The sequence below is a fragment of the Arachis ipaensis genome, chromosome B7 (assembly GCF_059453495.1).
Source record: "Arachis ipaensis isolate K30076 ecotype BB chromosome B7, ASM5945349v1, whole genome shotgun sequence".
Classification (NCBI taxonomy): Eukaryota; Viridiplantae; Streptophyta; class Magnoliopsida; order Fabales; family Fabaceae; genus Arachis; species Arachis ipaensis.
In genome coordinates, this window is record NC_142442.1 from 132,218,158 (window position 1) to 132,237,389 (window position 19,232).

The window sequence follows — 19,232 nt, forward strand, 5'->3', positions numbered from 1 at the left end:
TTTTTTAGGAAGAAAAAAATTTGACAAATAAAAAATTCTAGGATTAAAAACTAATTATTATATTTAAATCTTTTAAAAAATAAAACCTAAAAAAATTAAGAACAACTTTTGTTTTGTTTTAAAACAAATGTATTTTTACGAAGATATTTAAGCGTGTATAATAACCATGAGCATAGAGTGCAAGAAAATGTAAGCGTTTAAAATGAATTTCTTATAGTAATAATTGGATTTTTTTTTTTAATATAAGGGGGTGAATTTTATATTTAGGTTTGAACAGCTATAGGTTGGTGGAAACGTGGCGGGCAACCTAGAATTGGCCGCCATATACAATTAGAATCTGTACGTCTCTCAGTCTCTGGGTGTTTTCTGCTTCTTGCTTTGGGATATGCCAATTTAACGTGCTCCATGTCACTCTTCCTAATCACACTTCCCTGCAAATGATATAAGAAATTGGATACTTCTAAAATGATATTTTTACGTTAGGATGATATATAAAAGAGGGTGGTTATCCATACAAATTTTTTTTAGCATACAAATTTATATAAGTTGGTCTAAATTTAACAAAAATATTTTTCAATTTAGATTACGTATAAACATGTACTTTTTTAACTCTTAAATAGTGTAAATAGTTTTTCTCTCTCAATCAAAACCGCAACGCTCAAAATTTAAATAAGGATTAAAATCTCTCAAAAATCTTTCAAAATCGTCGCAAAAAGTGAAGAAAGTTGTGAAATTGAATTAAAAAAGAATTATGAGAAAATGAAATAAGAAGATGAAGAAGAAGAAATAGCAGTAGAAGATGAGGAGAAGAAAGAGAAATAGTTTTGAATTATGCAAAACTTATCCGTACACATACATCGAAAATATTTAAACAATATACTTAAATATCTTCGTATTACACCAAAATTTGTTGTAAATACAGAAAAATGTTTCCTCTAATATTGCATTTTTCTTCTTCTTCTTCTTCTTCTTCTTCTTCTTCTTCTTTTCCTTGTGTCTTTTTTTTTTTTTTTTAGTTGAATGAATGTAAGTTCGTCATCTTTTAAGTAATTTTGTAGCATTATGTATTTTTTTTCTTTGTTTGATTTTTTTTGTTTTTATTATTGTTAAGAGAGTAAAACAAGAAGAAACTTGAGAAGGTATAACAAAGAAGAAAAGATGAATAAGAAAAAAAGAAGAAGAAGATGGTGACGATGATGAAAAAAAGAAGAAGAAGTAGCATAAGATGAGGAGGAGAAAGAAGAAGAGTTTTGAATTATGCAAAACTTATCAGTACAAAAATATTGAAAATTCTTAAACAATTAAATATCTTTGTGTTACACCAAAATTTGCTGCAAATACAGAAAAATATTTTCTCTAATGTTGCATTTTTCTTTTTTTATTATTTCTTTCTTTCTTTTAGTTGAATGAATATAAGTTCATCTTCTTTCAAGTAAATTTGTAGCATTATGTGTTTCTTTCTACTTTTTTGTTTGATTTTTTTTTTGTTTTTATTCTTGTTAAGAGAGTAAAACAAGAAAAAACTTGAGAAGATAAAAAAAAAAGATGAATAAAAAAAAGAAGAAGAAGAAGATGATGATGATGATAATGATGATGATGATGATGATGAAAAAGAAGAAGAAGCATCAGAAGATAAGGGGGGAGAAGAAGAGTTTTGAATTATACAGAACTTATCAGCAGACATACACCAAAAATTCTTAAACAATATACTTAAATATCTTTGTATTACACCGAAATTTGCTACAAAAATAGAAAAATATTTTCTTTAATGCAGAACTCTTATATTACATTCAAATCAAACCATCAGCGATAAATAACAATTTTCACAAACAAAAACAACATTATTCACCTACAGAATCATAAACTGCTAACGAAAATATTAACTAGAATCGAACCACACCTCAGCCACTTGATTGGATTCAAAACAATAATCAATGCTCTGGTTCAATTGACAATTTGAACTTGAATTATTCATTATCTTCAATAATGAGATAACTGTTCAAAAGCTTAATTTCAAAAACGTAAAGAATAAACGAAGAGAAATGCAAAGAACGCGGAGATAGAAGAGAACGTAGATCGAAAACGTTGAGAAAATTCGAAATCATTTCGAAAAAGACAGTTATATATTCACGCATTGATTGAAAAGTTGGTTAGATAGTGACGCATGAGGTGAATTAAGTAAAAGTGACTTATATGGACTTGTATAAAATAATGACTTATATGTGGAGAATATCTATTATATCTATTATATATCTCTAATTTTAGAGCCAAAATGTACCACATGTCACTCTCTCATTGCAATTGGAATCAAATATTTCCCTCCAAAATTAAAGAATTCTCCTCTCTTCCTTACTAATTTTACAACCAAAATGTACCACATGTCACTCTCTCATTGTAATTGAAATCATTGTTGTCAAACTCGCTAGTTAACTCGTAAACTCTTACGAGTTTAGGTAGTGGAATCGAGTTAACTCGGACACAAACTCGTTTCTGGGTAGACTCGGGTAGACTCGGATAAACTCGGTCAAACTCGCGAGTTTATTCATGAGTCAGCGAGTTTGATTTGGTTGGATTTTTTGCCAAAACGGCACCGTTTTGGGCAAAAAAAAAAAAGAAAGGCAGCAACCCCACTAACCCAACTAACTCTAAATCCCCTTTGCTCGCACTCACTCTCTTCTCTTTTCCAAGCTCTCTTCTTCTTCGCGTTTCGTCGTCAATCGTCCATCCCACGTCGCCGTCCGTCCCCAATCCCTCGCTGTCGTTCGTCGTTCTCCAAACCACCGTTTTCTCACTCTTGCTCTCTCATTCAGCTCGACACACTCTCACTCTCTCGCTCCCTGTTCTGCATCGAAGAACGCAGATTCGTGGAATATAGCAGTCAGCACAGCACAACAACGCCAGTGTTAGCCACGCTTCCGTCGGCCGTCATGGAGCACAATTTCGTCGGTCGTCGTGGAGCACAGCACAGCAACGCGCCAACGCCGGTGTCAGCTACTCAGCTGAGCCTACTTCATTCTGCCATCTCAGCCTTCAAGTATATTTAAAAATGAATTAGTTACTGAATTGAATCAATTGATGCATTTGGTAGTTGTTACTTATTAGTGTGAGTTTAATCTGTAATTTTGGTAGTCGAACAAATTTAAATAATTTTGGTATTATGGTATGATTTTTGTCATTTTGATTCTGAAATTAACTTTTTAATATTTTTTTAGTTTGAATTCTGGTGTGATGAATCACAAAATATAGATTAATGAATCTAAATATCTGATAGTTACATATTTGTTAATGAATAATGAAATATGAATTACTGAATAAGTTCTTGTGTTAGATACTCAGACAGTTAGACTGTTAGTTATTTAGATGTTTTTTGTTAATGAATATGAATATCTGAAATATTGAAACTCTGAAATGTTAGTTTAGTTTAGTTTAGTTTATTGAAAACTGAAATCTGAATTTAGGAAATCTGAAATGTTAGTTTAGTTTAGTTTAGTTTATTGAAATCTAAAATCCAAAATTTGAAATCTGAATTTAGGAAATCTGAAATGTTAGTTTAGTTTAGTTTATTGATTGCTGAAATCTGAATTTAGGAAATCTGAAATGTTAGTTTAGTTTAGTTTAATTTATTGAAATCTGAAATCTGAATTTAGGAAATCTGAAATGTTAGTTTAGTTTAGTTTAGCTTAGTTTAGTTTATTGAAATCTGAAACTTTGGATAACTTTGCTAAATTAATTATTTGGTTTGTTGATTTGTTGATTTAGGGACAAAAATATAAAATGTTGGAAACAAATGATGTTTCTGATGAAGATGGTGAAGATGATGATGTTGATGCCATGGAAGATGAAATATTGGAGGATTTCAATTTTAGACTTTTACTTTTTTTTTTTTTTTACCAAAGATAGGAGACTTGAACCCGCAACCTCTTAATTGAGTATGGGGAGACTATGCCATTTGAGCTATTACTCATTGGCTTAAAATTTGGAAAGATAGGAGACTCGAACCCGCAACCTCTTAATTGAGTATGGGGAGTCTATGCCATTTGAGCTATTACTCATTGGCAGACTTTTACTTTATTAGAATATTTAATTGTTGTTTTGTTATTTTATTTTGTTTTTTAGTTGTGTTATATGAAGTTTTGATTGTGTGATTGTGTGTTTTATGTTGAACTAGATGTATATTTGTGAAGGATTTGAACGTGTGGTCTAGAGTACATGGTATAATTGTAGTATTAGGTTAATTTATTATGTGTTTTGATGTTAAAATTGTTAAGTTTGAATGCCTATATTTGATTAAATATATATATATATATTATACATGATATATATATTTTTTATAAAAAATTTTATAACAGGTAAACTCGTACGAGTCTACGAATCGAGTATACGAGTCGAGTTTAGGTCAGCTCCACGAGTTTACCTATACTCGCGAGTTTGACAACTTTGATTGAAATTAAATCCTTCCCTCCAAAATTGAAGAATTCTTTCCTCCTCCTTACTAATTTTACAACCAAAATGTGACACATGTCACTCCTGCATTGCAATTGAAATCAAATCTTTCCCTCTAAAATTAAAGAGTTCTCCCCTCCTCCCTCTTCTTTTCTCTATTTCTCTCATTCATTCAACCACTATATCTATTTTATATATCATTATTAATTATCAATGATTAATTATTAATTTGACAATCAAAATGTGCAACATAACATTCTTTAATTGCATTAAAATTAAAATTAAAATATTAAAATTGAAATTGAAATATATCTATATTATGTATCATATATTATTATCTAATTTAATAATCAAATGTGTCACATGACACTTTCTTATTGAAATTGAGAGAAAATATTTTGATCAAAATTAATAAACTCCCTTCCAAAATTTTCTTATATACCTCTCTCTATTTTTCTATTGCTCTCTACTTTTTTTACTCTATATATAATTTATATTTTATATTAGTAATTTGACAAATTAAAATATGTCATCTGATATTGTTTTACAATTAAAATAAAAAATTTTATTTCAAAATTAACAAACCCTCACTCTCACTTTCATTCTTCATCTTTATCTTTCTCTCTCTTTTCTCTCATTCTCTATTTTTCTATCTTTCTCTATCTTCTAAAAAATAAAATTAACAAAATAATATAATTTAAATAAAAAATATTATTATTGTTGTTATTATATACATAATTTTTTAGTTTTTTATTTAGTTTTAAATTTTTACCACTTATCTTTCTAATCTATATTTTCATTTTTTTTCAAATATTTATTACATATAATTTTGAGAGAATACTAATGTTATAATTAAAAGTTAGAATCAAGATTCAATTATTTAAAAAAAATAATTTTGAGTTAATTTTATAACTATCAGTATAATTTTTTATGCTAATATCTAATTATATTTTTATATGTATAGAGAGAAAAAATATTATTTTTAAATAGAAAGTATAAAAATTAATTATTTCTATTTGTGACACAGACTTAACAGTTAACACCTAATTAAATATAAAAGTATATACGTTAAATTGTTTTAAATTTTAGATAACAAATGTTAAAATTAATTATTAATAAAAAATTTTACTTTTCATATAAAAATAATAACTAAAAATCTTATTATTTAATTTTTTATCTACAGATACCTTAGTTTTCTTAATTAGAGACTTTTGTCAATCTATGAATTTTTTTGTAAAAATAGTTTGATTTTATAAATTTTTTGTGTCATGCATAATAATTTATACTATCAAAATAAAATAGACCATAATTTTATTAAATTTATATTTCCGTAATATTATTACGGATAAAAATACTAATTTGTATATAAAAATAGTATCACCAATTATTAAATAGTTCAGCAAATATATTTATATTAATGATTCGTAATATTATTTTTATATAAAGATATTTTTATATAAGTATGTATTTATTTATATACTATTTAGTTGTTAGAAAAAAAATTCGTTTTTAGTGAAATTTTTTTATTATTTTTAATATATTTAACAAAATTATAATAATAAATAATAAAAAAATTTAAAATTATACTTTATATCTTTTTAAAAAATATATTTTTTATTTAAAATAATAATTTTACATAAAATATCTAAACATAAAATTATTTTTATTTTTTTTTAAAACTTTTAAAAATTAGTCACTTAAAAAAATCTTTTCGTAAAAACTTATTTAAATAAATCATATCTCTTTTATACTAAAGAATAAAGATAATGTAAAATATTCATTTGCTGTGCACAATTATACGTACATTGTATGATAGTACAAACATGGGAAAAAAAATCTCACTTTCATACTTGAAATAGAAATACATTTATTTCTATGACAGTATGACCTGTACTGTATTTATTTTAAAATTTTAACAATATGCCTTATGCAAGTTTAAGTTTAGTTTTTACCATTATAAACATTATCATAATGTTACTGTTCATCTTTTGTATGTGGAGGCTCAAGCACTAATTTTTTTACAATAAACGCATTACATATTGTCATGACTCATGACTTGCAATGGAATTTCGATCACTTTTTATTTTGGTTTTTGTAGTTTTTGTCTGGTGGAAGTCAATTTTCTAGACTTTTTTCTCCGCTTGATAAGAATAGGTGTACTTTTTTATTATATAATATTTAAATAAATTAAAAATGAAAAGAAATTACACTTGTCCTTATTATCAAGTTTGGAAAAAAAATTCTATTTTGATATACAAGAAGTCCACCAAAATTATGCAAAAAAAAATTTTCAAATTTAATTTGAACTTCCTAAATATAATGTTTCACATTAAAAATAAGTCAAATATTAAATATTTAGTTGAAATGAGTCCATAATGCCACACTTTGAGAGTGTAATAATAAAAATATTAAATATTTTTAATAAATTTAATGTATTAAAATTATATATATATATATATATATATATATATATATATATTTAATGATTTTCAGTACAACACCTTTTTATATAGGGATCTTAATTAACTAATATTCTTAGGGTACATTTTACTTCAATTTTGATTCTATAGAATGAAGCTTATTTTTCTTCCGGAAAAATATAAAAAATTAATTTTTAGTTAATCAATATATATTAGTCCATTTTTTTAATTTTTAATTTTTTGAAGAAGTTAAGATATAGAGCTTATAATTTAAAATTTAAGAATAAAAAATTTGTAATTTAAAGTTTAAAATTTAAAATGAATAAAATAACTTTAAAAAATTGATTAATGTTGGTTGAGAAAAATTGACTTCCTAATATTACTTTTTTGTTTTGTCATAATCAAGGAACTGATACAAATCATATTTATGCTTTTAATTTTCATCAATTAGTGTCAATGGGGCAGAAAACAGGAAAGGTTAACATAAGAATCACTATGCATTTGTCTTAAATATGAAAGCCAAAATATTTAAGCTTCTGTGCATTCATGTTGTCTGGCTATATATATAGACACATTAAATCACTTTTTATGTTTCTAACTTGTTACATTATCGATTTTCGTTTTGAGTCTCATAAGTTAAGGTTCAAGCTAAGTAAATTTGACCAACATTTAAAAAAGGATACAATTAAAGGAAAAGGTTTGAAACTCTTTACAAAATATTGTAATTTTATACTTCATTGGTAATGACAAAATAAAGAACATCCAAAGAAAATGTGACAATCCTCGAGCCGAACTTGAATATCATCAAAACCTAAATACCAACATATAAGTTGATGCACTAGTGAGTTTTCTTCTTTATTTATTTATTTGTTTATTTTTTAAAATTCTCCACAACTTTGGTGTCTAAATACCTGAATTGATGTCTGAACAATTTCAAATCCAACAGTTTCTAATAAATTTTTATTTTCTAAAAAAATTTTCAAAAATTATTTTCATCGAATAAATTGGTTCATAATGACAGAATTAGATTTTTAAAAAATATACACTAAGATAAATTAGTCTTTTTTAAAATGACAGAAAGATCAATTTATTTAATAAAAAAATTCTTAAAAAGTTTTTAAAAATGAAATTTTATTAAAAAATCTAATTTAATTTTTTTTGAATCAATTTGAATATTATTCGTATATTTAAGTCACATCAAATGTTATGAGGTGTTGAGAGGCTCATAACTCATTTGAGTAATTAATATAAGTCAACAATAAAAATACAACTATCTCTATTAGTAGCTTGTTGGTAGGAGATAGAAGATCTGAAAGTTAATATACAATGGTATCTCCATTAGTTGAAAAACAAATTGTACCATTATAATTATATATGTATTTTTTTATTATATATCATGAAAATATATGCTTTACTGAACTATTTTTATATTGAACAAACCAATCATTGTTGATTATTTCTTGTTGGCCGTTTATGCTAAAGCAGCAAAATAAACATCCTTTATAGGTAACAAAATTTCATAAAGCCAAAAGAAGGATTTGGAACATTTGCATGATAACATGGAATAAAAAGGAATGTTATGTCATAAGTACTCTCATTTTTCTTTTGGATTTAGTGCTTAGCGATAACTTAATTACTGCTATGAATTTATGTATTATATGATTCAAGAGGATTGCATATATATTTTTTTAGAAATGTTTGTTAACCCAAAAAAAAAAAAAAAAGTCAGAATTTATCTTATTTAATATTTATTAATTGGGTAAAATATATTTTTTGTCTCTAAAATTTGATAAAAATATTAAAAATATCTTTAAGTTTTATTTTGTTTTAATTTTATCCCAAAAATTTTCGATTTGTATCAAATATACCTTTGACGACTAATATTTCAAAAAATTTAAGATCGATTCAACAACAATTTCATAGGAACAACTCTCAACACAAGCAAATCAAGCATAATTTTTATGCATTATTGTTAGATTGATCTTAAAATTTTTTTAAAATTTAGCCATAAAAAATATATTTAATACAAATAAAAAATTTTTAGGACAAAATTAAAACAAAATAAAACCTAAGAATATTTTTAAAATTTTTGTCAAACTTTAAGAACAAAAAATATACTTTATGTTTATTAATTTTTATAATAATTACTAAATATTAAATAAAATAAATAATAATTATTTTAACATTACCGATATTTGTCTTTATTATTTTTTGCTTAACTTAGCTTGCTGTGTGAGTGAATGCTCCAACTACAAGGGAACTAAGTAAGCCAAGTTAATAGACAACAATACAAATTAGAGATTATGTTATAAAAGAAATTAAATACTAATTCAAGACAGATATATACAAAATTAACTTTTGTCATAGATATTTTCCTTTCCGCGTAAATAAGATCAGACAAGCATAGCTAGCTCACTGAGCCACTATTGAAGTTTTGACTTTTATTTTGTCAAATTTAATTTAATATTTTTACAAATATTGCCCAGGAACTAATTTATTAGGTATTGTTACAACTAAAATGCTGCTCTTTCAATTATTGTACTTTTTGTAGAGTCTAAATTTTATTATGTCTCTTTTAGTATATATATATTTGGTTACAGAATATGGGTAAATTTTATATTTAATTTATACATTAAATTAATTCATGAAAAAATTTTATTCCATGTTTATTCCCCAACTAACACATACATAATCTTTTTTTTTTTTGACATCCTTTAATAGTGATAATTATAATATTAGTAAAAATGAATTGAAATAATTAAAAGAAATATTAGCTTGTAAATCCATGGGCCAAGTCCGGCCCTTATTAATGAAAAGACCCAACCACCTAAATAATAATAATAATACCCGAAATGCTAAAACACTGCATAAAACAAAGAGGCCGACGGTTTCGTTTTATTACGAGAAATAAATGAAAATAAAAAAAAAAATAAAAGAAGAAAAGAAAGAGAGACAAAAACAGTGTAATTTGTAATGGAGAATTTCATTTATTGTGACCTGGCTCTTATTTTGTCCAGCTAGACATAACGTTTTTATGTGTCAGTTGATGATTGGTCGTTAGGCTTTCAGAATTAGACAAATTATTAAAAATTCAAAAAAAAAAAAAAAAGGCGCTAAAAATCGAGGGACTGCTTTTGCCGTTTTGGAATTGAAAGGCAGTTTTGGTTTTTGCAGTATCCGTATATGGGTAGATAGATACATGTGGAACCATATGTTATGTTAATATTATTGTTGTTGTTATCATATTAGTGGTGGTGCAACAAGAATAAACGTATATGTGTAGCCAAATATTATTACATTAGGCTATCATATGGGTATGTATGCATGTAGGTTTCTGCTCTATTCAATTAAATCTCAACAAAAAAATAAGAACACATTTGATTTGTCTTTTTATTTTTTAGTGTTTTTTTTTTAGAATTTTAAAAAATAAAAAAATAAAAATTTATTTTTTTATTAGAAAATAACACCACTCATTTTAATTACATTTTGTCTTGATCCGGTCTAATCACGACGATTTGAATTGAGAGTATCCGAAATTCGACTCAGATGAGTCTCTTCGACATCATCTCAAAAATTTTTCAGAAAAAGAAAGATCTAATCTCTATTTAAAAGGAAATCTTCTTCCGATTCACTAACGAGCACACTACTTAATGAGGAGCTTAATAATAACTCTCAGATATGACATACGAATTCTAAATCTATTTTTTTTTTCTAAATCTTTTAATTTGAGTGTTGAAATATTTTTACAAACTCTACTCTTATGTTTTTATACCGGGAGTTCATATTCTCCAACCTCATCCTCAATTTTATTCAGATACGAACAGTACAATTTTTACTTTCTGTTACGGATCCGGCCCACAGATCCTACGCCCAGAATGGTCTCCAAAACCCGGTTATCCGGGTCCGACCCGCTTCGTCCTTCTAGAAGGCCCGGAACTGGGCCACTCGAGCTCCTAACCAACTTTCGAATTCAAACATCTCCCTTATCTTAGCGAAACAAGATAAGATAAGATAACTACCATCACCTATAAATAGAAGACACAGGTCCCTCCAGATATTCATTCATTCCTCACACCTTATACCTCTTAAATCCATTCTGACTTAAGCGTTGGAGTATCTTTGCAGGTACCTCCCCCCATTGCTCCAGTCAGATAATCCAACATCCACCTCGACACGCAAGTTCCTGATCCATCTCTCAATCCGTACCGAAACTTCCAATACACTTTCTTTTTTTTTTTTTTTGGTAATAGAATTCTAAAATAAAAAACTGAAAATATAAACTTAACAAAAATCTCTCTATAGGGTGAAAAACTAAAAGAAGTAACATAGCATATATAATTTGGTGTGTCATTTGCGTGTTGTACCATATATTTTGTTCTTGGAATTAATCATGAGAAACTACTAGTAACAGTTAAATTAGGCAATTATAGATATTTATTGACATGCAAGCAATCTAAGTGCATTAATTTTTTTTTAACATAATTCATGTGGGTGTAGTGTAGGTTTGGTGATGATTAGTACTAGTATTTTTGGGTGGTTGCGCTCATTTAGTTCGTTTGCCTTATTATTTGGCTAAAATAGGTGAAGCCAATTAAAGAATGAATGGTCCTTGCAGCACCACATTTAGATCTTCTACATTCATCATATGCACTAACTCTCTCATTTCACATTAAATAAAGAACTATTATACAGTAAAAAAGTTTCATAATGTATACCATATTAATAATAAAGCATATTTAAATTCTTGCTGTGAATGACATGTATGTTGTACAACTTCTTATTAACCAATTTGATGATTATATATAATAAGTTGGTGTATAGATATAAAAGAAAAAATTTAAAATATTTAAAAAAGATCGATATCTTAATTATATATTATAATTATGATCAACGGATAAAATTACTGAAACACTAATATTTCTCAAATACTTAAAAAAAATTATATATAAATACACTCCTATATTTTTTTTTTGAATTATAGTCCAAGTTGAGATGTCGAATATTGATAAAAACTACCCAAATGATACATGAAAACAAAAAAATAAAATAAAATAAGCACTATAATTGGACAAATAAAAGACACTACATCTACATATATACCATGCACAAATGACAAGGATGAATTGAAGTTCTCATACAACTTGTAATGGACAAGTGGATACACTTTGAGAATTTCTTTTGAAAAAAAAAAAGGGTCAAACAATGAATTAACACGGTAACATACATCATCATATTTTAATTTTGGGTTAAAAATTAATATTTAGAAAAATTTCAAAAACCATACGTGCTAACTAACTTGACCTAGTATGGATTATAAAACGTTTTGATTTCAAGTTGACCCTTCCCTTTTTGCGGTTTTTGAGAATGACCTTTCTCTTTTATTGTCTCTACCCTTTTCTTTTTTTGGTAAGGTAAGAATAAGAATATGGCTTTTCAAGCTTCACATAAAATTAAAGTGTGTTGGGTTTGTAATCTATATGCAAATTTAAAGATCCCATAATAGAACAAGAGTGCTAAGCCAAGGAGGCATGGACCAATGCAAATAATTATGGATTATAAGAAACACGAAAAATTAAAATAAAATAAGTTTCTTCGAGGGAAAGCACTCGAAAAATGGTCCTAACTATATCTAATTTCTTGACACATACACTGACATATTGAGCCATGTGAAACAAAGCTTTAGACCAATGTCCAAGAACACAAACAAATAACCACGGTAGCCTATACCTTCAACTTGTTCATCCTTCGTTATACTTTAATAATAATCACAAACAAATATGTTTATGCTTAATTTTACTACTGCAATGATAGTGTAAAATTTAAAGATTTAAGTAGTGACACTACTAGAAATAAGGTTTTTTCGGACGAAAATTTCAAACGAATTTTAATCCGTCTGAATGACTTTTTCATTTCGGACAAATTTGAGACAAATGTTGAACAATTTTTAATGGAGACATTTGAATAATATATTCTATCCTAAATTTGTCTAAATTTTGTCCCAAATTTTGGCGCCAAATTTTTTTTAGATGGCGCCAAAATTTTCATACAGATTAGCAACAAATTTTGGACAAAAACTATAATTCGTCCGTATTCCATCTGAATATGCGCAATAACTTTAGACGGATTTGGGACGCATTTTGAAAAATATTAATTCTATCCCAAATTTGTCTATAATTAGTCTTAAATGCTTTTACTATAACTAACCCTTGGAAGTAGACAAAATTTTTCCCACAAATTTGGGACGAAAATAGCATCATTTGTAAATTTTGTTTGAAAGTTCATCAATTTTCAAACAGATTTCAAATATTTATTGAAAACTTTTAAAATTTAGTATAAAAATATTATTTATATTTTAAATTAGTCCATGATTTGTCCTAAATATTTTTACTATTCTAAAATAAAGTTTCTTTTCCTAAAATAACCTTAATTATATATAACTTATAAAAAGGTACAGTTTTTGTTTGCACCTTTCAATTCCAAAATCTCTTGATCAAAATATGAAATAATCATCATACCAATTAACATCTTATTTATTATTATACATATTTTTAAAAATTGGATTAATAGATAGTTAGCGCTTATTTATGCAGGCTTTTTTTATATAAATAAATAAATAAAATATATTAATTCCCATAATACGCATGCAGAAAGCTTTACAAAAATGCGCAAGGCCATTGTTCGCAAAGCACCCGCGAAATGAATTTAGTCGTCATCTCAGGAGGGGCGCACGCCAATTGAAACTTCTGGTGGGGAAGTCATTTTGTGCCTGACGCCAACAAAATGGGTACTTCTGGTGGGGCTACCATGAAATTTAGTTGGTTTATTTTTTAAATATATTTTTTAATATTTTAAAAAATAAAATTATATTTTCATTAAATGTATGTTTTTGATTATTTAATTGTTTATTAAGTTAATAATTTATTTTTATATAATATCAAATATGAAATAAATTACAATCTTAAAATAATTAATTGAATCATTATAGATCAACCATTAAAATAAAATACTAGTAAATTAATCTATTATTCATCATAACTCTTTTAATTCAGGTAGTACTACTCAGTACTAAATAAAAAAAATTTAACAAATATACTTATTCATTCCAAAATTTTAGAACTAAATTGACTATATTTTTATTAGTTTTTTTTCCTATCATTGTATATTATATTTGACTTTTTTTTAGTTAAACTTGAGAGACTCTATCTTCTTATTTTTTTTTATATACTCTATTTTCTTATTTTTTTATTCTTTTATTTTTATTATATTTAATATTAAATTTCTTATACAAATTGTTATATACCATCTTATATTTAATTTTGATTTTTTTTAGTTACCTCATATTATTTTTTAATTTATTCTTTTAATTATTTACGTTATAATCATTCAAAATTTAATTTTTTAACAAATTTAAGATAAAGTGTATCTAAAAGAATTACATATATAAAAATCTTAAAAATAAATTAGAGGAGTGCTAGGGGTCCAGCAAATTTTGTGATTTGTAGCCATCAGTAGTGTTTTTAATGGTGTGAGATTACATCTAATGGTGGAGAATTACTCATTTTTTATTATGGTTAAATTGCTGGCCAAATTTTAATAAAAGTGCTGGCCCCTAGACTTTCTCAATAAATTATATCCAATCTTCTAAAAAATAGTCAAAATAAAATACAATAAAAAAATCACGTAAAATAAAAAAGTCATATACTTTTTCATAACATTAAGGTATATTAAAAATTTAAAAAAAAATACAAATAAATACATTTCTTAGTGGACTTTTTCATACTATTCATTTTGATCTTCATCCTCATTGTTCTCGTCGTCGTCGTTCTCGTCCTCGTTCTCATCCTCATCCATGTCTTCGTCCTCATCCCCAAGTAGCTCATCATCATCATCATCATCATCATCATCATTATCTTCTTCTTCTTCTTCTTCTTCTTCTTCATATCTTGTACTATTAGTATCCAGTAAATCAACAATAATGTCAATATCATTTGAGATATGATTGTTAGATTGATTTGTGTCATCTTCTTGATATGCAAAATCCTCCGTTGTTTCAATCTCAATCTCACCTCTTGCTTTAGTCTTGAATATAAACCACCATTCTGCTTTTTCTCTGGTGTTGCTCATTGGATGAGGTGCAAAATATACTTGAATTGCTTTATGTGCAATGATAAACGGATCATATTTAACATATCGTCGATTCTTTCGAATCTGTATGATTCCATACTCTTTGTTTACTTTTGTTCCTTTGCCGATCGTGGGATCAAACCATTCACATTTAAATAGTACAACTCTTTTTAGTGGTAGCCCAGTATACTCAACTTGAATAATTTCATCAAGCTGGCCATAGAAGTCATTTTCATATTCACCATAACCTGTGCCTTTGACACATATTCCATAATTCTGAGTTGACTTTCCACTCGAGTGAGATCTTGTGTGAAACTTGAAGCCATTGACTTTGTAGATAGGCCAACATTTAACAATTCTCAAAGGACCCCATGCCAAAGAATGAATATTCGAATCTGTCACATTATTTAAAGGATCATGAACCTGTATTAAATAAGAACCAATAAGTTAGAATATAATATGTCATCTACCAAAAAATGTGTGTACAATAAGATTATCAAATCATGTTGACTTACATAATTTTTAAACCATTCTGCAAAATCCGCTTCAATAAATTGATCAACTTGTTCATCACTTAAAGTAATATGATCTTGGCGTATGAAGTCCACAAAGATCCTATAGTACATAAATTTCAAATAAATTAAAATTATTAATATCAGAAAATATTATTAATAGTAAGAATATATATAGGAAGATAAATACTCACTCAATATATGGCTTAATTTCATCACAGTTTATTAGTATATGATTCATGGCTGCACTGAATTCTTTGTCATCTAAATAACGAGTTTTGCATTCATCAGCCAAACAACCAGGCAAATTAAAAATAGACAAATTTTGCTCAATTGAATCATCACTTTCATCATTTTGCTTTGCGTTGATGCTAGTTTGGTTAAAATAGTACTCACAAAAGTGAGAAATCTCCTCAATTAGGTATGATTCAACGATAGATCCTTCAACATGTGCTTTGTTCTTGACCTTTTTCTTAAGATGATGGAGAAACCTATCATGAAAAAATTCATAACAAAAATCAAATAAAAAATAATTGGCTTCATAAAACAGTAAAAAGAAATTTGAGAATAAATATAGAGGTGTGACTAAGGTACCTCTCAAAAGGATACATCCATCTATATTGCACAGGACCACCGAGCAATGCTTCGAATGGCAAATGAATAGGTAGATGTTCCATTGAGTCAAAAAATCCAGGAGGAAAAATACGTTCTAATTTGCATAGCACAATTGGAATATTTTCTTCAAGCTTATTGAGAACATCTTCTCGTAACGATGTTGAGCATAAATCTCGAAAAAATTGACTTAACTCTGTTATTGGCTTCCATATCTGCTCTGGCAATGAACTAAAAGCGATTGGGAGTAAACGTTCCATAAATATATGACAATCATGACTTTTCATTCCATATAACTTGCCCTCTTTCATGTCAACACATCTCCTTAAATTTGAAACATATCCATCAGGCATCCTTAACTCTTTCACCCATTCACATATTGCCCTCTTTTGCTGGAGGGTAAATGTGTAGTTTGCTTTGGGTTTTATAATTTTACCTCCACTTTGTACTGGCAGTTCTAAACTTTTTCGCTTGCAGTATAATGACAGATCCATTCTAGCCTTTGCATTATCTTTAGTCTTCTCTTTAATGTCCATGACAGTATTGAATATATTATCAAATACATTCTTCTCAATATGCATTACATCAAGGTTATGACGGATTAAATTATGACGCCAATAAGGCAAATCCCAAAATATGCTTCTTTTGGTCCAATTATGCATACTTCCATATCCTTCTATCTCAAGTTGCTCAACATCACTTATCTTATCATAATTCTGAACTATATCCCATATTTGCTCTCCAGTCAATCTTGGCGGAGGTTCTGATCTTTCAATTCTATTCTTATAGAATGCATCCTTGTTTCTTCTAAACATGTGATTATCTGGCAAGAATTGTCTGTGGCAATCAAACCATGATGGCTTTCCCCCATTTTTTAATTGGAATGCCTTTGTTCGTTCCATACAGTATGGGCATGCTAGCCTGCCTGCTATCATCCATCCAGATAACATTCCATATGCAGGAAAATCATTAATAGTCCACAACAATGCAGCTCGCATTACAAAATTTGACTTGGAATGAATATCATAAGTTAAAACGCCATCTTCCCATAGTAGTTTTAGCTCATCAATCAAGGGCTGCAGGTATACATCAATCCTAGTTTTGGGATTACGAGGACCAGGGATAATCATGGATAAAAACATGTAAGGAGTTTTCATGCACATAGAAGGAGGCAGGTTATAAGGAGTGACAATTATTGGCCAACATGAATATTGTTTACCAGATTGACCAAAAGGGGTGAATCCATCAGCACATAATCCTAGTCTGACATTGCGTGGTTCTTGAGAAAATTGTGGATGTTTTCTATCAAAATACTTCCATGCTTTTGAATCCGATGGATGCTCAATAACTCCTTTAAACTCGTGATCAAAATGCCATCGCATGTGAGGTGCTGTGTTCATTGAAGCATAAAGTCTTCTTAAACGAGGTATAAGCGGTAAATAGTGCATTCGTTTCAAAGGCACTGATTTACCCTTTTTACCTATCTTGTACCTTGGAGAATGACAAAATTTACATTCCTTTCTTGGTATATCATCCTCCTTGTAATACAGCATACAACCATTAATGCAACAATCAATTTTATTGCTTTCCATGCCAAGTTTTGATACTAACTTCTTTGCTTCATAAAAACTGGAGACAAGTAAGTTATCCTTCGGCATCACTTCTTTCATAGCTTTCACGAAATCATCAAAGATCTGTTGAGATACATTCCCTTTAGCTTTTATACTCAACATTTTAACTGCCATTGATAATTCTGAATGATCCATACATCCCTCAAATAATGGGCGCTGAGCAGACTGTAATAAATCATAAAATTTTTTAGCTTCTGCATTCGGAGGCTCCTCCATGTGTTCTTCAAATTGACTCATCAATTCTGGTCCAGCAGCATCGACCACCATAGATTCATACGAATTTCTTATTGGCACATTAGCATGCGGAGAAGAACATGTACCTTCTTGATTATCATGATCTACATTCAAGTGCAAAGGACTCTCTCCATGTGAATCCCAACACCAGTATCTTGGCATGAAACCATATTTATATAAATCTAGTAAAACCTCATCCGGAGTTAAAAAAATCTTATTTTTATGTTTGTTGCAAGGACATCTAAGTACACCACCTTCGAGTACAAATTGAGGTTGTTTTTTAACTGTATCAATAAAATGTCGAACACCATTGACAAATTCCTGTCGTAATCCTCCTCGGTTTGGTAAATTTCTATTGTACATCCACTTTCGTTGTTCTGGAATTTCCATATCTACATATAAAGTATATTAAAAATTAGATTACTTAAATAATATTTTTATGAGATAATCAACTATGAGTATAATTAATTTCATGTTACAAAATTATAATATTATATTTTGATAAATATACATCAGTGAACATAAAAAAATTCTAAAAAAACTATCTATACTATGAATAAGAAAAATTAATTAAAAATTGATAAAAAAATCAAAACTTAACAAAGAATATTGACAATGATATTATCAAAACTAATTTATAATGTAGTGTTTCGATCCAGCAAATAAATTGATTTTTAACATATAAAAAAATTAATTTTAGCCTCTCTTCAGTCTTTTTCTTCTAACCGTAAAGTAGTGCATAAACCAAGTACTAAAAAAAAGTTGTATTTTTTTAAAACTTAATTATATTTATTTATTTTTCATAAATTTGATATAATTAAAAATGTGACAAAAAATTTATACTAAAATTAGAATAAAAATAAGCTTGCAAAATATATTATCTATTAAAAGACTAATATTTTTCAAATTAAACAGTAGAAATGATAAATTTTGGTATCCCAATAAAATAATTTATACATATAATCTCTCAATTACATTCTCTTTTTATAATCATTTACAAAATAAATATGAAAAATAGTTATTAAATATTTTCAATAAAATAATGACATATATAAAATATACGTATAGAATTATTGCTATTAACAATGTGCAAATGTTATTTTTTGGAAAAAAATCACATAGTAAAAAGAAAAAATATAAAGATATAAACAATGTTTTCTTTTTTTTTTTCTCAGTAAAATGTTATCTCAATAATATTCTTAATATTATATTAAATGAAATATAAATAGTTTTTTACGGTGACAAGAAGGCATAAT

At 27.3% G+C, this 19,232-nt stretch overlaps 1 protein-coding gene across 2 annotated transcripts; it reads right to left on the bottom strand.

The window, feature by feature from the left end:
• Window positions 1-14,642: 14,642 nt before the first annotated feature.
• On the bottom strand, window positions 14,643-18,366 carry LOC148554178 (uncharacterized). 2 transcript variants are annotated; one of them, XM_088494140.1, is made up of 5 exons: window positions 16,094-18,366; window positions 15,896-15,990; window positions 15,694-15,763; window positions 15,503-15,602; window positions 14,643-15,410 (listed from the first exon to the last, which is right to left on the bottom strand). In XM_088494140.1, the coding sequence occupies exons 1-5, from the start codon at window positions 18,364-18,366 to the stop codon at window positions 14,643-14,645; spliced, it is 3,306 nt and encodes a 1,101-aa protein (XP_088350266.1). The 2 variants fall into 2 exon arrangements, with proteins under 2 accessions (XP_088350266.1, XP_088350265.1); XM_088494139.1 differs by having other exon boundaries at window positions 15,694-15,990.
• Between the last annotated feature and the right edge of the window lie 866 nt (window positions 18,367-19,232).

Coding starts and splice junctions, on each gene's coding strand:
- LOC148554178 (XM_088494139.1), bottom strand. CDS start 18,366: ATGGAAATTCCAGAACAACGAAAGTGGATGTACAATAGAAATTTACCA. Junction 15,603..15,693: donor GAAATTAAGCCATATATTGA/GTGAGTATTTAT, acceptor TATGTACTATAG/GATCTTTGTGGACTTCATAC. Junction 15,411..15,502: donor CAGAATGGTTTAAAAATTAT/GTAAGTCAACAT, acceptor TATTTAATACAG/GTTCATGATCCTTTAAATAA.